The sequence below is a fragment of the Calypte anna genome, chromosome 21, assembly GCF_003957555.1.
Source record: "Calypte anna isolate BGI_N300 chromosome 21, bCalAnn1_v1.p, whole genome shotgun sequence".
Lineage (NCBI taxonomy): Eukaryota > Metazoa > Chordata > Aves > Apodiformes > Trochilidae > Calypte > Calypte anna.
Window position 1 is genome coordinate 1,149,322 of NC_044266.1, and position 19,724 is coordinate 1,169,045.

At 44.9% G+C, this 19,724-nt stretch overlaps 1 protein-coding gene across 1 annotated transcript; it reads right to left on the reverse strand.

The window, feature by feature from the left end:
- Positions 1 to 7,249: 7,249 nt before the first annotated feature.
- Positions 7,250 to 18,156, reverse strand: TTC34 (tetratricopeptide repeat domain 34). The gene is made up of 7 exons (XM_030463415.1): positions 16,625 to 18,156; positions 15,992 to 16,217; positions 14,359 to 14,551; positions 12,639 to 12,805; positions 12,154 to 12,421; positions 11,661 to 11,875; positions 7,250 to 7,768 (listed from the first exon to the last, which is right to left on the reverse strand). Exons 1-7 carry the CDS (start codon positions 18,154 to 18,156, stop codon positions 7,250 to 7,252), a joined length of 3,120 nt encoding a protein of 1,039 aa, XP_030319275.1.
- Between the last annotated feature and the right edge of the window lie 1,568 nt (positions 18,157 to 19,724).

Below are 19,724 nucleotides of genomic sequence, written 5' to 3' on the forward strand. Positions count from 1 at the left end.
GATTGTGAGTAGGCATGAGCAATGCTGTCCTTAAGTGGGCAAGATGATTTCCTACCTCCTTAGCAGTTAGAAAAGTCTCTCCTATTACAATAACTCATTCTTGGGAAATTCTCATTTTACATCTTTCCCAAGAGATTTTTTCCCAGTATCTACGGCAGGAGGACTTCTTGTGGAAGGCAGTGTCTCATTTTCCTTACATTTAATTTCAGTACAGTGACAATTAATGCAGTTATGTTCTTTATGACACAATATTTTAAATTATACGTGCATGATGTAAAAGGTATCTTTTTCACTATTTAGCTGGGTGGGAAGATTGACTACAAACAACATGAACTGAAGGTGTTTTACTTGAAATTATTTTTGGCTATGGAGCACATAAAAATTTCAACTGTATTATCCATTAGTTATGCTGCTAATACCTTACAAGTGACAGAAAGCTCCATTTTCCAAGGAGAGCTATTCAGATCAGTTGAAAAATGTAGAGTATATAACCATAGTTGTATGCATTTAAACACCACACATCTACCATGTGACTGAACATGGAAGACAAAACCATGAGATCCTCTTCAATAAATGGTTACACTTGGTTGTGGCAAGACTGTTCATGAAGTCCTGAATTATCAAAATGCTTACAGATATGCTTAACTTTCAGCAACTTTCCCCTTTTCACCCAGACCTTACCTTTCTTGTGTGGCAAGAAAAAAAAGGCTCTGCCTTTGCTTGTGCAGGAGGCAGTGAGAGAACTGAGTAAGTGGTTATCAGGCAGAGAACAGAGGGGTGACCTTTGCCAGCACCACTGGATGGGGAAAGGGCTTGATGAGAAGCTGTAGCTCTGTTACAAGGATCTAAAATGTAAAAATAATGTCATCTTCAGAGCACTCTGTACCCAGAACTAAGAGATACCAACAGGCAGCTGAAAGAGAGTATTATCCCCATTTTACAGATGAAACAAAGTCACCCAGAGAATCAAAGTCAAGACGAGATTAATAGACATTGATGCCTGAGTAGCTGTTATGTCTTGTCTGGCAGCTGGCAGACCAGAGCAGAGGATTTCACAGAGATTACTCCATTAAATCTATAACCTCTGGTTGGGCTTGAAAAAGACCTCCAGAGCTGGCATAAAGACATTACACCATCTTTAGGTTGCTTGCAGGGCACTATTGAAAGTTTGCGTCATATTTCAGTATGAGTTTGTTTAACTTCTAGCTGCCTCATCTAGTTATTTTTATATTTTTTTAAAGAGGCACCAGAGATGTTTTCTGGATAGGAACTGGCTTAAGTGTGTGTTTGAAAGGTGTGTTGAATCAGGTCTTGGATCCCCAAACCCACCACCAGTTACAGTCAATGAGAAGTTTCCCGTTGAGAAGTGATTTGGGGCTCAGAATGACACAGTCTATTCTAAACTGTCAGTTCTGTGGCATTTCCCTCTACATCTCTACTTGATGTGTGATTATATTGCTGTTCATCAGTCAGGTTTATTAGGAGGCTTAATTGGATTGCATTAGCTGGCATTTAAGCCATCCAAAACAGTCGAGACTGCAATCAATTAAAACATCCAAACACATTAATGATGGAGTCACAGGGCAATTTATGTAGATGGCTAATTACCTGTTTTCTCCAGTCAGTAGATTTTATTGCCCAAGAATGGACAAAAGATGCATGAAAGAAAGAAGCAGCATTGCAAAAACACTGTTGGCAAGGTTGGAAAAAAAAAAAAAAGGGGGAGAAATGGCAAGGTATAAATGTTTCTGTTGTTAAAGTTTGCACCAAAAGAACAAACTCCAAACTGTTACCAGCACTCAGAGGTGTTCCTGATGTTGTTAGAATTTAATGTGGCTTTTAGAGAACATATTGAGTATATTAACAGTCTCTGAATATCTTCTAATATGGCATCTGAGGTTTCTAAGCAATCAAGATGCTCCGTGAGGTGGTCATTTTAAGTGGGAAAATACTAATAGCTGTCACTTTTTCATTTCATCCACTACTGATCTGGATCTGACAATGTGGCTCCCTTGTGCCCTCAGCTCCCCATTCCTCAGGCTTGGTGGTGCCCATGGAGCAGATTTGCTGCTTGCATGAGGTGTACACAGCACTGACCTGGAGATGAAAGCACAACTGAGGGGCAGAGCAAAATGCAAACCAGGAATGGAATCATTAACATCCTCCTGTGCTCCCTGCTCCCTCCTACATTCTCCCTCTGGCTTTATAGCTGAATTTTCTCATTGACTGTGACACAGCTCAGGAATGAGAGATAAAAACTTATTATCTGATACTGTTCTTAATTTCCCTTATGGTCTGTGGGGCAATCCTTATGCTGGTTTATTCTCTGTAACTCTTGATGTTTTGGAATCATGTAGGGAACACACAAATACAAAAAGGGTGGTGTTGGGGGTTAAGACACCTGAAGCCACAGGTAATTAATTACCAGACAGTCTCAGCCTTGCATTGCATGCAGAACACAGAGTTGTCAAGGGTTCCAGTAGGTTTTGTCTGTGTGTTGTATGCTCAAGATAAACTTCAGAAATGAAATGAATTTAAAATTCAGTAGTTGCTCAAGTATTAGATGATGTGTAGGTTATAGATCTGTGTGGAGGTGTGGAATCCAGAGGGGCAGTGGCACCAGGCTATGACAGAAGGGGAGGGGAAGACTCAGCAGTGGCAGCTGAGCAGAAGAGAAGCTCTGGTTTTACCCTTGAACACCTCTTGCTAGTCCATTGGTGAGAAACTGAAAATAACCTCACTGTAATCCTCATTGCTACAGCCAGCACCATCATCCTCTTTGTCCTCTTCCCTCTGAGCACTTTGTGACCAAAGCAAGCACTGCTCCTGTGCTGGGGATGCCACATCTGTGGGGCAGGGCCAGCTCTGCAGGAGCCTTTGGTATCCCAGGGAACAGATGAATATATCAAAAATATATCATTTCTGGAACCCAGGGCAGCAGGAGGAGGAGAAAGAGCCTCCCAAACCCCACAGCTTTGGAGTGCTGTGCCTCCCAAGTAATGAGTCCTTTTCCTTAAGGTGCCATTGAGTAATGGCTGAGTGAGCCAGCAGATCCCAACACAGACCAGTTCAGCTGAAATATGATTGAAATGGCCAAGTTCTGAGGCAGATTGGAATGCCAGGGATAATTTCATGTAACACATTAAATTAGTGGTGACAGGGACTCCTCAGAGCCCTGGCAAATTGGAAATGGCTTGATGCAGAAGCAGTGCAATGATAACACAGTTAATCTGCCACAGGGAAATGACAGTGAAAGAAATGGCTTTTAGATTAGCTGTCATTAAGGTGAAACATCTGCTTCTGCAAGTGGAGTGTCCTCACTTATGCACACAGAAACTCATTAAAGTTGCTGGGTTTGCCTAGCTGGGAGCCAGAGCCAACTTCCCACCAGGATCTGAACCTGGGAAGCCCAAGGAATTAGACTGGAAGTCAGGAAGATGAATTCCCAGGCAATCTGTCAGCTTCAAAAATTAATTTATCTGCAGCTGAACTTGGCTGATGTCTTTAGGTTCTTTGAGTACCTGGAAGCACCTAACGAACTGAAACAAGAAAACAAAACTAGTGATATGATTTTAAAGGAAATAAAACCTTCTGCAATCACAAAATCTCAAAGTTTAACTGTGTGAACTCTGAGGAGAAGCTTCCAGCAGAGTATTTAATTCCAAACAACTGGCCATCATTTCCAAGCTGGTCTTTGCCTGCTGGATTGCAGAGCAGAAGGTCAGGAAACTTGTGTAACTGTGATGCAAATATTTTCACATCTGATTTTCTTTTTATATTCCTGTAAGGAATGCTGCATGCTTCACAGAGCTGACATTAGCAGGCAATCATTTGTGTAGAAACATTCTGAGTTCAGATAAGAATGAGATTTATCAGTCTGGAAGGGAGGGGGAGATGTTTTTTGATAAATAATAGATTTCTGGTGCACTGGTGGGGGGACTGGGCTGAGAGGGAAGCAGGCAGAGCAGCTCCCCAGGGGCAATAATGCCCTCTCTGCTGATTGCTGAGATAATTTAACACAGCAGCAGGCTGGCTAGAGCCAGGCTCAAGTGCAGTGATCCCATGGAGGCACCTTAAACATTCCTGGTGGCCTCACTGGCACTGCAAGGTGACAATTAGCCTGGGTTGTAACCACAGCCAGTGGTGGTGACTGCTAAAAGTGTGGGGTACTCAGAAGGGACTCCTGCCCTGCAAACTGCAGCAGGGTTTTTGGAAGGTGTCCTCTTCTGGCCCAGCAGAGTGGTGGAGGTGTGGGGTGAGGAGGTGTAGGAGGCTTTTGGCCCTCAGGTGGATGGGTTGGGGTGTAGCTGGAATAGATGGGTCATATTTCATCCTCTCTGCTCTCAGGACTGCAGCAAAGGAGGCTCAGGATGGGTGGTGGGGACTGTGGAATTGTGCTGGGAACGCATAAGGCAGGGATGCTGCTAATCAACCCACTGTGACTAATGGGAAAGATCAGCTGATATTTCAAGAAATTAGTTGGAAGAGCAAGCATGTAACAGAGAAATAAAGAAATCAGAAGCTTAAGCACAGGCAAAGATAAGGACTTTGATCACAGCAGTTAAGTGGGCACAGAAAGAGGAGAGAGAAAGTAAACAAACTAAAAATGCTGCTAAGAACAGTTGGGGTCTGCTGAGAGAAGCACCCGTTAATCTACAGCATGAGATAGAGCATGGGGAAGAATTCCTGTGCCTGAAACACCAGCTGCAGCCACCTGAAAACCCATTTTTCCTCAGGATAACTCTACAGCAGCCTTGCAGGGATTCATATGGTTCCTAGTTTTAAAGAAAAAAATCTGTAGGGGTAATAAATGCACTCTAGTCAGAGCAGCAAAGGTATTGCTTTTCAGAATAAAACATGCCAAACCCCCCCAGACTTTTTAAGAGGCAGCCTAGGCCAGTGGATGGAGTATTAGCCTGGGAGACAGGACAGTCTTCCCAGTGCTTTTCCTGACTAGCAGGTGGTGTGAGAAAAGTTTGACATATTGGAAAGGCTTGGGGCTTTAAGATGATCTCAGTTCACTGGCAATTACATAGAATAAATCAGCAAGGTGGTACTGCTGCTCTCAGCCTACTGAATTTAGGGATCCCTCTGCTATGTAGACTGTTTCCTTCCTTTTGATTTAAACCCCAATTCTTCCTTCTCACTGTTTTTTTACTAATATTTTTCCTATCTATTAGTAAGTGGGAGAAGAGCCAGATCTGTGGTCTTTCTATACTGAAGTGATTTCCCCCAGGTGCAGCTGAGCTGTCTGTCCTGTGTGTGTCTGGATTTCCATGCTTATACAACATCATCAACAATATCATCAGTGTTCAAGAGGCACTGGGACAATGCCCTTAATAATACACTTTAATTTCTGGTCAGCTTTAAGTGGTCAGGCAGGTGGATGAGATGATCACATAGGTCTATTCTGAAAGAGATTTATTATTCTAAGCAATCAAAAACCCAGAACAAAAATCCATCAATCAATCAATAAAAAAAATCTGAAAGTATTCAAAAGCCCTAAACAACTGCTTCTCAAAACATTCTGCATGAGACAGAAATTCCTATCTGTTGATTACTGTTGGAAGAAAAATCAGCAGTTGTTTCTTTCAGCTTGCAAATGCAGCTGACAGTTGTTTAAGGATGTAATTTCATGCTTGGAAAGAAACTATCCTGTAGCATCTTGATGCCAATTAGAAGCAAAAAGTACTTATCAGTGTCACTAGGATTAAAATCAGAGTATGTTTGCTTGAATTTTAAAGGAAAGAAGCCCACTCTTACCTGTGCTTTTAGAGAAGAAAAAAACAAGAAGCATGCAGAGAAGAAAAACCCAAAGATGCCAGGGTACAGATGGTTTCATTGCCTACTGGGTTGATTGCATGGCTGCTCACTGAAGTTTGTTTCACTCTGGAATGTTGTCTTTTGGAAAACAGTGTAACAAAAAGGAAAATGTTCCCTTTCCCATTCCTCCTAATCAAAGCCAGGACAGGAGTTCTCAGCATTGCTTTAATCTTTGTTCTCAGTAGCAGTTTCTGGTTTTCTCCAGGGTTGATTATCACTCCCATTGCAGTGGGAGAAATTCTCTGGAGCAGACATAACAAACACACAGCTCTGCTGGTTTGGGCCCCCCCTCTTTGCTTCCTCTCAGCCCAGCAGAGGGGAGCCCCCTCCAAAGCCTCCCAGTGCACAGGTGAAATGCCAAATCCTGCAGAAATGGGGTGCTTGAGCACTACTCTGTGCTGCCCCCTAAGCCTGGCTGTCCTTAGAGGTGCTGAAGCTCTGCAAGTGACAGGAGGTGACAGCCTGCAGTGCCTGGGAGCTGTTGGTTCCCAGACTGTGCACAGGAATGATGAGGAATGGTGCTGAAGCACTGCAGAGCAACCACATCACCACCCTGCCTGCTGCCTCCAGCCCCCACCTCTTCCTTGTACACTGATCACTTGAGTAGTTCCTGCTCTAGGGTTCTCTTCTGGGCACAGATATCCAGGAGTGTGAGGGATGATGTTCCAGAGGCTCCTGTAGACACCCCTGCTGAGGGATTCATCTCCAGGATCTGCACTGGCAAACTGAGACACAGGGAGCTGGCAGTTCAAGGTGAAGTCTGGAGTGCCCCAGACAGCAGTGTTAGTCACTAGGTTGGATGTTTCATCTCTGTTGAGTCTCAATATTTCATATTATCTATGTTCCCTGGGACAGAAAACCAGTTTACTTGGCATTTGTTCTGCTCCTGCTCCCCTGTGTTGGTGCTGATCACTGTAAATCCACCAGATTGAGACAGGAGCAGTTCCTTCCATTCAGGAGAGGGTCAGCTGAGTCGTGGAACACATGTGCCTCCAGAAACATTAGAAAATATTACAAATGTTACCATAAAAGTAAGGAACCCAGTTGAGCAATATGTGTTAAAGCTGATCAAATACATAGCAAGAAGATCCATGATTATTATTCATAAGCTGCAAATTATTTTAATGTTTTCTTTCATTATGATTGGAACTGAGGTTAGAATTAGTTCAGTTTAGCCAGACTTCACAAGAAGAAGCTGACACACAGTCACAATGATTTTAAAGAGTAAGGACTACTGCAGTTTGCCTTTTTCTTGTAGCTGTCCTGTTCCCTACCTGAAAGTTTCTGCTCCTAATGTTGCTGTACCATGTCCAGTGCCATGTCCATTGCAGATTTATCACGAGTATCTCATCTTTCTCTGACTCTTGCAGACTCACAAAACAAACTAAAAAGCAAAGAGGAAACTGGAAAATCCAGTTTTTAGAAATCAATGTATGCTACAGCTTGATGCCTCTCGCTTCAGTCTCGTTTTCAGCTTTTTAAGCTCAGTACTTTTATCAATTTTAAGTCCATAGTCTGTGATTTTCCAGGCCTCTTCATAACGCTGCATTTCGAGGTTATACTGAGCAACCTTGTGAAATGTTTTGGTTAAAATCTCCCTGCCAGGGCCCTTCAGGATGCTGCACAATGCCAGGGATTCATCCAGCTGCAGGGCCTCTATGTACTGCTGCACTGCTGCTTCTTCCTCAGCCAGGAGCAGCAGCAGATGGCCCTTGGAGCAGTGATCCTCCACACGGGTTTTCAGGCTGCTCCTGCCGTGCTTTTCCATCACTTTCTCCATGTCTTTTAGGGCTCTGTCATATTTCTTCAGGTGTGTAAAACAAGCAGCCCTCCTGCGGAGGTACCTGGGGTTGTCTCTGCTGGTGAGGACAGCCAGGGTGTAGTAGCCAAGAGCCTTCTCATAGTGGTGTTCTTTAACCAGCACATTGCCTTCTTGGGCTGCCACCTGTGGACACAAAGTGCCTGGATATGAGCTACTAAAAATGGGGGAAAAAAGAGGGAGATCTCTAGTGTGGAGTGGCCACAGGTAGGCACCAACACTAGGAAATTCTAATGTTGGGATTGCATCTCTTTGGAGAAGACTTCACTGGCAGAGGGGTTTTTTGCATGCAGATTTAAAGTCTGGGCTCAGTGCGCACTTGCTGCTACCTCAAGAGTTCCTCTACCACTCTTCTTTGTTTCTGCATATTTAACTAAAAACTTTCTCAGAACATTGCTCCTGAAGTTGTTTACATTCCTCAGGAATGATATGGGAACTGAAAACTGAAAGGACCAAACTCTGTAAGCAAACAGTTTTTCCTTCATGAAACCCAATTGCTGGCATGGTCTGCTCTGACAGGTGACTCTATGGAAACTGCACCTTCTGGTCAGCAGATACCTAACCCAGGTACTGCCCCACCAACAGCTCACAATAATAAAGGTTGGTGTCTCCTGGAGTTCACCCAAGCTGTAAGAAAAAGTAGCCAACAGATGGCCTTGCTAATCATTAATCACAAGTGCAAGTGAAATATCTGCCTTATCTGAAGGGAAAAACAACAAGAAAATAGAGAAAGTAGAAAAAAACCACAGAATTTTTAGGTTTATAAAGGTCAAAAAGAGAAAACTCCATTAGAATTCTTTGTCTCAAATGAATTTCTCATTATTTCTCTTTAATGGTAATAAACAAAACTTTTAACATGCTGCAGTTGAGTGAATATTTAAGTTATAAACAAGGCAGCCACCAGCAGCTAAGGTTTTACAGAAGGCTGAGCCAAACAACCTGAGCCTTCAGGCACAGGATAAATATTTTCAACAGTCTCATTCCATGGGATGTCACACTCTGCCTTTGGGTGTATGATAATTCCCAAAATTCAGTTAGCCCAGCCACAGTTTCAGTAGCCACCCTTGGCAGGTGGCTCAGGTCTTCCAGTCTCTTTCTGTGCCTCTTTATTTTGGTTTAGATTAGAGTTGATTGCTGTTTAACTGAACTAAGGAAAAGAGGTTCTGGGTGAAATGGATCAATATTGTGCTTAAGGGTTAAAAATACCATATATTTTTGTTGCACTTTTTGTTCCAGCCTCTAGTGACTAACCTGATGTTGAAACAAACCAAGGCTCTGTTCCTCAGAGAGAAAATGAGTGAGGAGTTTAATGGATATGGAATTGTAGCCTCAGGTTAGTCTCTGAGCAGTAAATGCCAGCAGATGGACTGACAAGCACTGAGCTTTCCAAGAGGGATGTTTTCCAAACAGTTTGGAGCAAGTCTTTCCCTCTTTACCTGCAGCTCCTCTTTGGGATCCACAGGCCTTGAAGTCATGTGGAATGGCAACTTCTACCTGGGGCTGGTGGCCTAATTCTGACTGAGCCCATGTAGCTTTTGGGACCATTTCTGTAGGAGTCAGCTCTGAGCATCCTCTGGCATTTCAACAGCCACCAGAAAGTGCAGCTCTGAGGATCTGGGCAAGGAGGGAGCAATCAGCCATTTTATTTAACCTCTGATGTGGGAAGCTGAAGGGTTGAAGCTGCACTAGCAGCAAGCAAACTCCCTTCCGCTGACCTTTTGCAGCTTAATAAATCTTTCAGATTCCTATTCCCATGGGGCTCTCCCACTTGTTTACAAATTTCTTAGCCTGGGACCCCTCGGACTATAAATAATGGAAGAATTTCATTGCTTTGTTTTTAATGAAAAAAAAATCTGTACATCCAGGAGCTCTCCTCGCTCCACCCTTTCCTACTCAGCTTCTGTAGAATTAATTCAGCTCTTCCTACCAGACTCCAGGATAATTATGACACATTTCTATAATTTCTGTAATCCCCAAACACCCTAAACCAACCTGGCATAATACTTTTGAGCATGGACTGCTGAGATGAGGGGCTGAGTGTAAACCACTAAGCTCTTCTTAGCTTCAGTCTCCTTTTTTTTGTGAAACAGAGGCAGCAGGAAGACCTGCCCTGGAGTGGTGAGGAGCCCCAGCAAGCAAGGCCCTCCTTGGGTTTTTTGGCACTAATCCTGTCTGTAAGCTTTTTTCATTTTACTGAGATCCTCACTTCTCACATGAACTGGAATAACCTTGCAGGCAAAAGGAAATGCTACTGGAAAATCCTTTGAGACACCAGGCAGGTGAATTAACCAATTCCTTCCCCATCCCAGCAAAGTAAACCCTTATCCTCTCCTCACATAATACATAAATATATCTATAAAAGTGTGATTCTGGGCTAATTAGTAATAAAAGCAATCAAACTCAATAAATCTTTGAAGATTAGAGACTATGGAAAGACTTCTGGGTGCTTAAGTCCAAATGTTTACTCAGTTGAACAAAAGCTCAAGATTAAAGATTTAAAAAATCCCTAAATTACTCTCTTACTTCCAGCACTGGTATTGAGTTCCAGGCTTGAAATCATTCTGCTACCCCCATTCTTTCCAGTGGCAGAGAAATCTTTCATGATAAATAAGCCACCAGTAAGAGGTTTTATTGCAAACCCTGTTCCATAGCTGTCAGATCAAGACAGGAATAAAGCACCACTCTCATTTTAAAGGTTGCACTCATCTGTGGCACCAGTGAGCTCCTGTACATCAGTGCACTTTTAGCTGAATAAAAATGAGTTTGTTGGGTTTTTTTTTGGTTTTGTTTTGTTTTTTCCTTACTGACAGCATAAGCAAATCCCTCCTGTGTTTTCTCAGAAAGCAGCACAGATGGACTTAGCTGTGAGACTCCCATACAGACTGAGTGGTGTGGCAGCAAGGGAAATTCAGCTGTAAACCAGATCTGCATTTATAGACACCTCCTTAGGGCCCCCACAGGCACACTCTAGATTGTATCTTTATCAACTTCATGGAATAAAAGATTGCAAATTGGCTCTAAAATCTTCCAACTCTTCCCCATAAGACTGAACTTTTTACATTATTCAAAGGAGAGGGGCTCTTTTCTCTGTAATGGGGTGTATCTAGGGACTGGTAAATTAATACTTGTTTACTTATATCCTCCTGCTGTTTTGCTAAAATACATACAAAGTACTCCTCTGGAGATGCATTAAGTATGTCAGCATGTTGTTTGTTTTATAACCTGGGAGAAAGCAGAACAATATAGCTTCTCACCAGGGTGCACACAATCTACAAATTGAATAAAAGGAAGCAAAGTGATTCTCAGAACACAGAGCTTCTGGGCAATCAGAACTGCAGATGCTTGAGTGAATGTTAAAACTCCTCACCATCCATCTGGTCTTGTCCTGTCTTATTGTTGGAAATGATTCCTCAGAGCTGGATGTACTTTGGGGAAGAAATTATGGGAAAAAAAACCTACTGAAAAATACATAGTTGGATTGAGAATGGGTTCTTTAGCTAAGAAACCCAACATCAACCTCAAAGTCCAGTAGTTTTATAAAAAACTGAGTTTAGTGTGACTGAATCAAGACCTTCAAATTCTTTTCATCAAGAAAATGAACAAAACATGGATTGCCCTTCCCCAGAAGCCAGCTATGAGCACCATGTAATGAATACAGAGTACAATAATAATTTATTGTTAAATCTCTAGCTGCTGCCCCTCACATCCTCTGCATTTCACTGCTGGGATTAATCAGGTCTCATGCTAGTGAGGCCAACAAGAAACTCACTGGAGTGATAAGAAATGGTAATGATGAATTATTAGAGACTGAAGCAAGGTCACAGCAATGAAAGAAGTTTGGACTCAAATCCCTACTCTGGCTGGAGGAAGAATCCAGTTTGTTCCTTGTTTATCTGATAAATTGTCTTCCCACACACTTCTGTTCAAGGCAACACAGGGTAATCTTCTGCAGCCTAATTTTGACTCCCATTTCTTTCCTCACTGAATCTAATGATGTGGCACCAAAAAAGGATTGTACCTGAGAGAGGTTGTGCTGTTGCTTAGCATCTATGAAGTTCAGGAGAAAGCCCAACTCCCTTTCATCTCTCTTAGCCAGGCAGCTGAAGGAACGGGCTGCCACTGGCATGTTCCTCTTCTTCAACTGCAGCACAGCTACTCTGGCACTCACAAAGGCATCAGCAGGAGAGTGGTGAAATGCCTCCCTCAGGTGGTCCCGGGCCTCTTCATACCTCCCTGTGGGTAACACCAGGAGAAACTTTGCTGCCCCTTCCAGGTGGAGAAAGGGGTAGCAAGAAAACTTACAAAAGTAGCATTTAGCCTGTAGCAAAAGTAGCAAGTTAGCTTGTCCACATCTAGGGGAATTACTGAGTTCTTTGTCACCTTTCCCAAAACATTTGCAAACTTCTCTTGAAAAGTACTACACAAGACACTTGCCATTTAATATCCACTTTCTTTTAGTTTCCTGCTCATTCACTGACTCTGATCAGCTGTCTGGAAGGATGAGATCTTACCTTTTGCAATCAAAACATCTGTGTAGAAGATGTGATATTGTGGATCCTTGCGAATTTTAATGAGTGCTTTTGCAATCATGAGGAGATCCCTGAGGGTTTCTTCTTTTATGAGGTTTTTAGTAGCCACAAGCTCAGCTAATGCAGCCCTGCCATGCTGCAGGAGCCACTGAGTGATCAAGCCTTGGGCTTCGTGCTTTAAGGAGAGGATTGCTGGGATCACTGCTCCTGCCTCCACCTTCAGTGCTGAGATCAAGTCTTGTACTGCTTCCTAGGTAAAAACAAGGCCAAAAAATGAAATGGAAAGCAGAGTAGTGATGCCAAGGGGGCAGCCTGTACACCCAGCCAAAAAAAAGAGCTTTCACTGACCAAATGGTCTGAGAAACTTCCTGATTTCAGTGAGTCTGACAAAGCCTGCTGTACCTAACACTAATATTGCTAATATTGCTGTCAGAAAAATTCCCAGGAAATCAAGACAGTGACAGTACCTTCTGCTGCTTCAGAGCAAGGTAAATGAGTCCTCGTCCACTCAGAGCTTGCACGTTCCTAGGATCCTCCTTCAGGATGGCATTAAAATCAAAAATAGCAGTTTTCTTCTGACCAAGGCGCCCATAACATCCAGCCCTGATGAGAAGACAATCCTCAGCATAGCCACCTGGAGGAGAGACATGCAGCAGTGCTTACTTGAGAGGTCTGGAGCCTGGTGCTGGAATGCAGGAAATCCCACTGTGCACACCACTAAGGCTCACTGAAGGGCTTCAAAGTGGCCAGGTGAAAATTAGGTGGTAGAGCAGGAATGAAAAGAGCTGTGGCAAGGGTGAGAGGGGGATGTCCTGAGTGGAGGCAAAAAGATGAAGGAGGATATCCTGCTGGGGAGGATATCCACATGAATCTATTAAAAATTCCCCTTTGCCTGAGGGTACCTGCTGAAGTACAAGGAGAGGACTTTAGTGGTAGTTTCCTTTGGTTTTGTTGCCTGTTGAATTCCTGTCATGTAGTGTGAGTTCTGAGTTGAAAGAAAGAAAAGAATGTATGTTAGGTTGGTTTCTAAAACACAGTAATCAGTTAGGTGTCCAGCAGAGTTCTGTCAAAGAATGATAGTAAAGCCACCAATGAGAGAAGAAAGCTCTGAGATGAAGATGTGTGAAGATGGCAGCACAAGGAGTACAGACTATTTTGGATAAAACAGTAATCCAGAGAGTACTGACTAATTTACTGCCACTCTCAATATGCACTGGGATTTGTGATACTAAAACTCTTTAAAAATACTTTCAAATCAGAGCTGCCCAAAGAAACACACAGAGGTGACAATGAAAATCATGGGCCATTCATTCCCAGGCTGCAGCACATGGATTTTTCTGCCATCCATGTGCCCCTTCCTTTCAAGGCAATTTTGATAAGGATCTTGATTTGTTTAGGCTTGCAATCAATAACTGTGGCATCCCAGTACTGGATGATAAATCATCAATGCACTGTAAATATTTTTTCACAGGGAGGTCAGCAAATGCAGCATCTTGCACAGCTGCCTGCAGAGCAGACAGGCTCCTAGCAATTCTTTCACAGTAATGAGGCTTTTTGTCCCTCCTGATATGCTCCAAAACTTCTGCACCAAAGGTATTATTGCTCTGCAGCTCTATCAATTGGCTTCTATAAAGACAATATCTATTTTTTAACAAGCATCTGTTCTAGCAGGTGGGGAGCTGATAAGCTGGAAGACACGGGCTGTGAAATGGAACCATCTCAAAGCAATTAACAGGTTGTTGGGGTTTTTTTTTTTCCATTTTCATAAACTAATCTCTCTTCTTCTCAATGCTGCTGTCATAACATTTGCTCAGAGTGAAAGGCAGATTTCCATATGAACACGGTTTTACTTGGAACATGCCAGAAGCATTTCCATGTTAGTCTGATCTCCCTCCTTAGGAAAAGCCAAGATAATGATGTGTGTAAGTGGGTACACTCACTTTTCTACACTGGAACTACTCAGTCATTAGTGCTTTGGAACAAGAAAGCAGGTTGGTTGCTCTTTGTTTCATGGTCCAGATGAGTAGCTATAAACCAATTTTATCCTGCTCTTCACCTGCCTTTGGAAGTCACCTGTCCCAATATTCTCAGCTGGCAAATGACAGCTGAGAAGTGGTGGGACAGGCTTGCCCACCCACTGATCTGATTGCCCACAGAAAGAAATCTGCAGTTTGGTGACAGCCCTACCTGCAGCAATGATGGCAAAGGAGAGGTAGGCAATGGCCTCCTTGATGTCAGCATCCTCCTGTTTGTCCTTCAGGATGGTCAGAGCTTTGAAGTGGCAGTGAGTTTGCATCAGCTTCCTGTCTTCATCTTTGAAAATGTCCATGATTGGCAGGAGGCAGGAGGTATCTCCAATTCTGATCACTTTCTTCAGCAGCTTAACGATGGCAGAGAAAAAGGCAGGAGAGAAAGATTGCCATGAAAAGATAAATGAAGTCATACTAAAGCTGGAAATATTACTGTCTGGGGAGACAAGTATGCTCTTACCCACTGCTTCCCCACGTTTCACTGGGGCTTCAGCCAGCCACAGTCCAGCCACAGATTGGGAATCTCTTTTACTTGAGAAAAGATGAATTTTTATCTTTCCTCACCACCACTGCAGATGTGGAAATCATTCTGGGGAAATAATGCTGCTTTGCTTACTTTGGGCAGCACCTGTTCCAGACTGGCAGCTAACTGGTTTTATAAATACAGCTGAAGCAGAGGATGATTGCCCCAAATAGAGAAATGTTCTGGGGAACAGGATTCCAGTGATCCTTTGACTCTGAAATTGAAACCAGTGAATGAATGGAAAATCCATGACACGCTGGGCCTTTCTTTTAGTATTGCTGTTAAGAATCTGGCAAAAGTATAGATTCAAATCCAGAAACTACTGTCCTGCAGAAGGATTGTGCCTGAGATATGGTATCTTTGCCTTCATTCACAAGAATGAAAGTCACCAAGCACTTTTTAACTACATTTCCTAAGGAAAAGAATCAAAATGTGTTTCTTCCAGTAAAGAAAATGTGTTTAGGGGGGCATTCAACATTCAAATCTAAGCTTATCCTGATGCACCAGACACAGTTATTAACTTCCCTATTATTTATTAATAGATACAAGTGTCTAGATGCTGAGGGGCAGGTGAGGTAAAAACATTTGGAAGAGAAATTTCTAGTGACACAAATTTTCTATCTAGAACATGTAGAGGAAGCTGCAGGTAGGATTCCAAGTTCTAAGGGCAGCAGATGAACTCTCAATAAAGTAATTTCATTCATTAATAGCCCTCCCAAAGGCAGCAAATTATACAACATTTTTATTTTTTATGGGAGCAGCAAAGTGGTGAGGATAAAAGCTCTGTTTCTGGCTAGCAGAATTTTTATGGGATTTTTAAAAAGCAACAGTTCCCTCTGATGGCAGAACCTGGTAATTCAGCTTTGTGACCCTTTGTAGGAGAATTGACATGTTGGAATCTCGTGCTTTCAAGCCCAAGTCATTAGCCATTAAAGAGAGAAAACAGCAGACTGATATTTGAGCTTCTAGTTTGGTTTCTTTCCCTGCTCCTCTGGTACAATGCCTCATGAGGATAATCAGTTAGGTAGTAGTTCTGCCTTCTTTTCTCTAGGGGAAAATTACTGATGCCATCAATATTGTCAGCAGGGGCAGGATGCTCAGCCATAGTTCAAGTCTCTGATGCAAAGTGTCATTAAATAGGATGTGATGGATGGGCTGTGTGTAGCTGGGAGCCCTTGTCTGTCTGTGCTACACACACAAGTCCTGCTGACAAGGCCACCACTGAGCACTCCCTCTTTCTCTCTGCTGCCAGCCAGGTGCTCCTTACCTGGTTGCCATCATATGTGAAACCTTTCTTCAGTTGCAAAAGTGCAAGTCTTGCCAGGATGGGAGATCTCTGTGGATTTTTGGAGAGTGCTACTAAAAGGAGTTTGTGAGCTTCTTCTACACGGCCCATCTGGTACAGGGCATCAGCACACAGGATCCGTGAGGCTTCATCAGAAGTGTCCAGCTCCACCAGGAGAGAAGCCAGCTGGTAAACCCCAGGAGCATCTCTGGAGGGAAAAAAAAGAAAAAAGGAAAAAACACCTTGAAGATAATGCTAATGAGAGCAACAGAGCCTCTCTGTTTCACCTGGAAGCTAAGAAGCAGGTTTTCAAAAGGGGTGATACATTAAACTATTAAAACCTCAGAGTACCTGTTACACCTTGCTCAACTTTTAATGGATTTAGCTGGAATAGTTTGGTGTTCCTGTCTCAGATCTCCCAGCCTTGAACATGACATCAATACAGGCAGCATTGGAAAAAGAAAGTGGGCTGCCAGGACCAAGAACACACATAGTGACACCTCAGCTCTGGCTTGCAGGGATGCTTCCTAGGGGTTTGACACTTCATGGCCCACCAAATCCCTTTTTTTTTTTTTTTTTTTTTATTGCCCACAGACTGAACTCCCTCCTAGGTACCTCTTCTTCTGGAGCATCTTCTGTCCTTCTTCTTGGAGAACCTTCAGCAGCAGCCCTCTCTGGTTCCACGGCACATAGGACTTGATTGTGAAGATGGTTTCTTCCAGCTTTAACTGACAAGCTGTGATGTAATCCAGGGCTGTCAAGTAAGGGCTGCCACCAGAAATCCGGATAAGTCCACGCCCACATAGGGCTTTAATGCAGCTGTTTGGATGTGGGGAATCATGCTCAATGACCTTCTGAAAGTCCTGCAGGGCTAGCTGGTGGTCGTGAGCGTGGAGGGAGCAGAACCCTCGCAATGCTAAGAGAGTGTTATAGTAAGTTTTCTGCTCTGCTGCCAAGAGGTGGTCACAGATATCCAGGGCAGCCCTGACCTCTCCGTGCAGCAGATGGCAGTCTGCTAGCCGGACACTGAGCTCCCGTTTGGACCCTGGGGAGATCTGCAGGAGGAACTGGATTGTCTGGATGACAGAAGGGAGAACTTCGGTGCCACCATTGCCTCTGAGGTCAGCCCGAGTACGCACAGCCTCCCTGTATGCTGCAAACTTCACCTCTAGGACACTTCTAGCCTGTTCTTCTATCCTTTTGGTGTCGTGGGGTGAGAAAAGCTCTTCAAAGTATTTCATTGCCTGGGCAGGGCTTGCTGCAAAGGCTTCTGCTAAATCCTGTATCATTTCCTGCATCTGTCCACCCAAAAAGAAATACGCAGCCGCCCGTTCCAAGAGCAGACCCAAAGCTTTCTCATCTCTGATGTTCTTATCAGCTGAGAAGCCCTTGAGTGCCTTGCTGCACACTGCCACACACTCCTCAAATTTGCTTTTCTTGAAGAGGTAAGCAGCCTGCACCCTGCAAACCCAGATGTCATCAGGTGCCACTGCAGATAGGAAGTCATAGCAGTTGCCCAGCCACTGGTCCAAAGAGCTGCAGTCTGGGCTTGCTTTCTGGCATGCTGAGAGATAATTTGAGAAGGCCTGGATGATCTGTGGCAGGTGTTGCCTCTGCCTGGAACACACATAGGCCACTGCCTCAGCCCGATGCATCACAAAGGCCTGGATATAGCCTGCAACTCCTTTCCTAACTTGTGTCCCTGACAGCACCCACGCCAGTGCCCTCAGCAGCAGCAGCTCCATGGGATATTCTGGGTTAGCCTGGAGCAAGGTGTTGCACCTACTCACCACCTCCTCCGTCCATCCTTGCCTGAGCAGGGTCTCCATTTTATGTACTGAGGATGAGACATTGTCAGGACGTAGGCTGGAGAGAAAGATGGCTGCTGTTCCCACACTGAGAGAGACAATGGCCAAGTTCTTGCTCTGGATCTTGGGAATCTGATCCTTGCCTTTGCACCACATCTCCAGCGTGGCTGTCACTTTCTCCCAGAGCCCTTTGTCCAAGGAGTTCACTCTCTGTACTGCTGTGGGGGCACTGCAGCTGAAGGCAGCCGTGTAGAAAGCAGTGGCTGCTGGAAACTCCTTCTGGGCAAGATGTTGGTCCCCTTCTTTGCAGAGCAGTGCAGCAAGCTCCTGAGGTGACATTTTTTGCACTTGGATCCTCACCAAACAGCATCACACATGTAATGTGGCTGTTACCCTGTAGAAGAGAAAATCAGCTGGGGAACGCAGGGGTTTTGTTGCTCTGCAGTCCAAGTGAAGCTGAAGTCCTGTGGAAATAAAATTTTTTTGTCACCAACAGGCTAACCGAGGAGCAAAGCCACGAGAAGAAATACCACAGAGGTTCTTGTCCATAGCTATGTAACACTGGCCAGAAAACAGCCCCACAACCTGCTCTGGGATCCCTTACCCCCTGACTGAGCAGGGAGCGGAGCTGGGGCCCTTCCCAAGCTCTCGGTCCGATCCATTCTTAACCATCAGCCGGTACCTCAGTGCTGGTGGTGGGCAAGGAGACAGAACAGCACCCCGATCCTTCACCCACCGCTGGCCTTCCCTCTTTTCCCTTGGAGGGGCAGGAAAGGGAGAAGAAAACTACCACCACCTCCCCGCTCCCGCCTCAGCGTTTAGCGGGGAAGATGCGGTTCAGCGCAAGGCCCGCGCTCCAGGTCCCTCGGTCCCGCACACCTGAGCTCTGCGATCCGCGGCCCTGAGGTGCGGAGCGATCCCCGGTGGGGCGGAGAACACAAATACCTGAGAGGGGGCGGCGGAGGGACCCGGGGGCAGCTCCTGCTCTGCGGCCCCTTCCCGCCGGGCAGCTCCTGAGGGGCAGCGGCCTGAGGCAGTGCGAGCTCTGCTGAGGTAAGGCGAGGCAGCCGCGGGCGAGAAGGGAGGGAAAGGGAAAGGAGAGGAGAGGAGGGACGAGCAGCCGGGCTCCCCGTTGCCTGGAGACTTCAAACAGTGCCCCGGTTCGGGTGCCAGCGGGCGGGCAGGGCGGCGGGAGCCATGCCCGGGGGTGCCCTCCCCCCGCGGCGGGAAAGCCTGAGGGGGGAGCCGGGCCTGCGGCTCCTGGTACCGCCCGATTCGGTACCGCTGAGGCCCCTGTGGGGCTCTGGGCTCGGTTCGGGACGGTTCGCGGTGATTTGGTGGCTGTGGTGGCTGCAGAGTGGGGTGGGAACGGGGGCAGGGGAGGGAGGATGGGAGGGCGGGAAACCTGAGGTAACAGAACCCGGCCCCCTGCCCCTCGGCGGGACTCGATACCCTGGAGTCGTTGCCAAAAGTAAAATGTGGTGCAGCCTACGTTTTTACTCTTAATAATAAAAAAGGTTTCTTGCAACAAATCAATAATATTTTCAGGAGTGCTTAGGCCAGTGATGCTCCTTCAAGCCAAGGCCATTTCTGAAGTGCAGCCTTCTTGTTATCTTTGTCCTTCGACATTCAAAGGAGAAAAAACCCACTATGATTAATAATATATTTTTTGGCCATTTTATTAAGAGCCTGCCCATTACTTTGATTTGATTACTCTCACTTTAATTACCCTAATTAGCCATCAAGATATAATTTAGCATTGCTGTCACATTAGGCCACAGGTGATATTACCAGGAAAGGCCTGGAGGCATAAAAAGAAACAGTTCTGAAATAGAAATCACATTAAAAGGAGCTTGGGTTGATCAAACGCTTCTGCCTCAGCCCCTCCACTGAGGTTCCAGCACAGC

Excerpts from the sequence above, each read along its gene's own strand:
- TTC34 (XM_030463415.1), bottom strand. The coding sequence starts at position 18,156 with ATGTCACCTCAGGAGCTTGCTGCACTGCTCTGCAAAGAAGGGGACCAA. Across the intron at positions 16,218-16,624 it reads AAGATGCTCCAGAAGAAGAG|AGATGCTCCTGGGGTTTACC; the intron begins GTACCTAGGAGG and ends TTTTCCCTCCAG. Across the intron at positions 12,422-12,638 it reads TTGCTCTGAAGCAGCAGAAG|GAAGCAGTACAAGACTTGAT; the intron begins GTACTGTCACTG and ends GTTTTTACCTAG.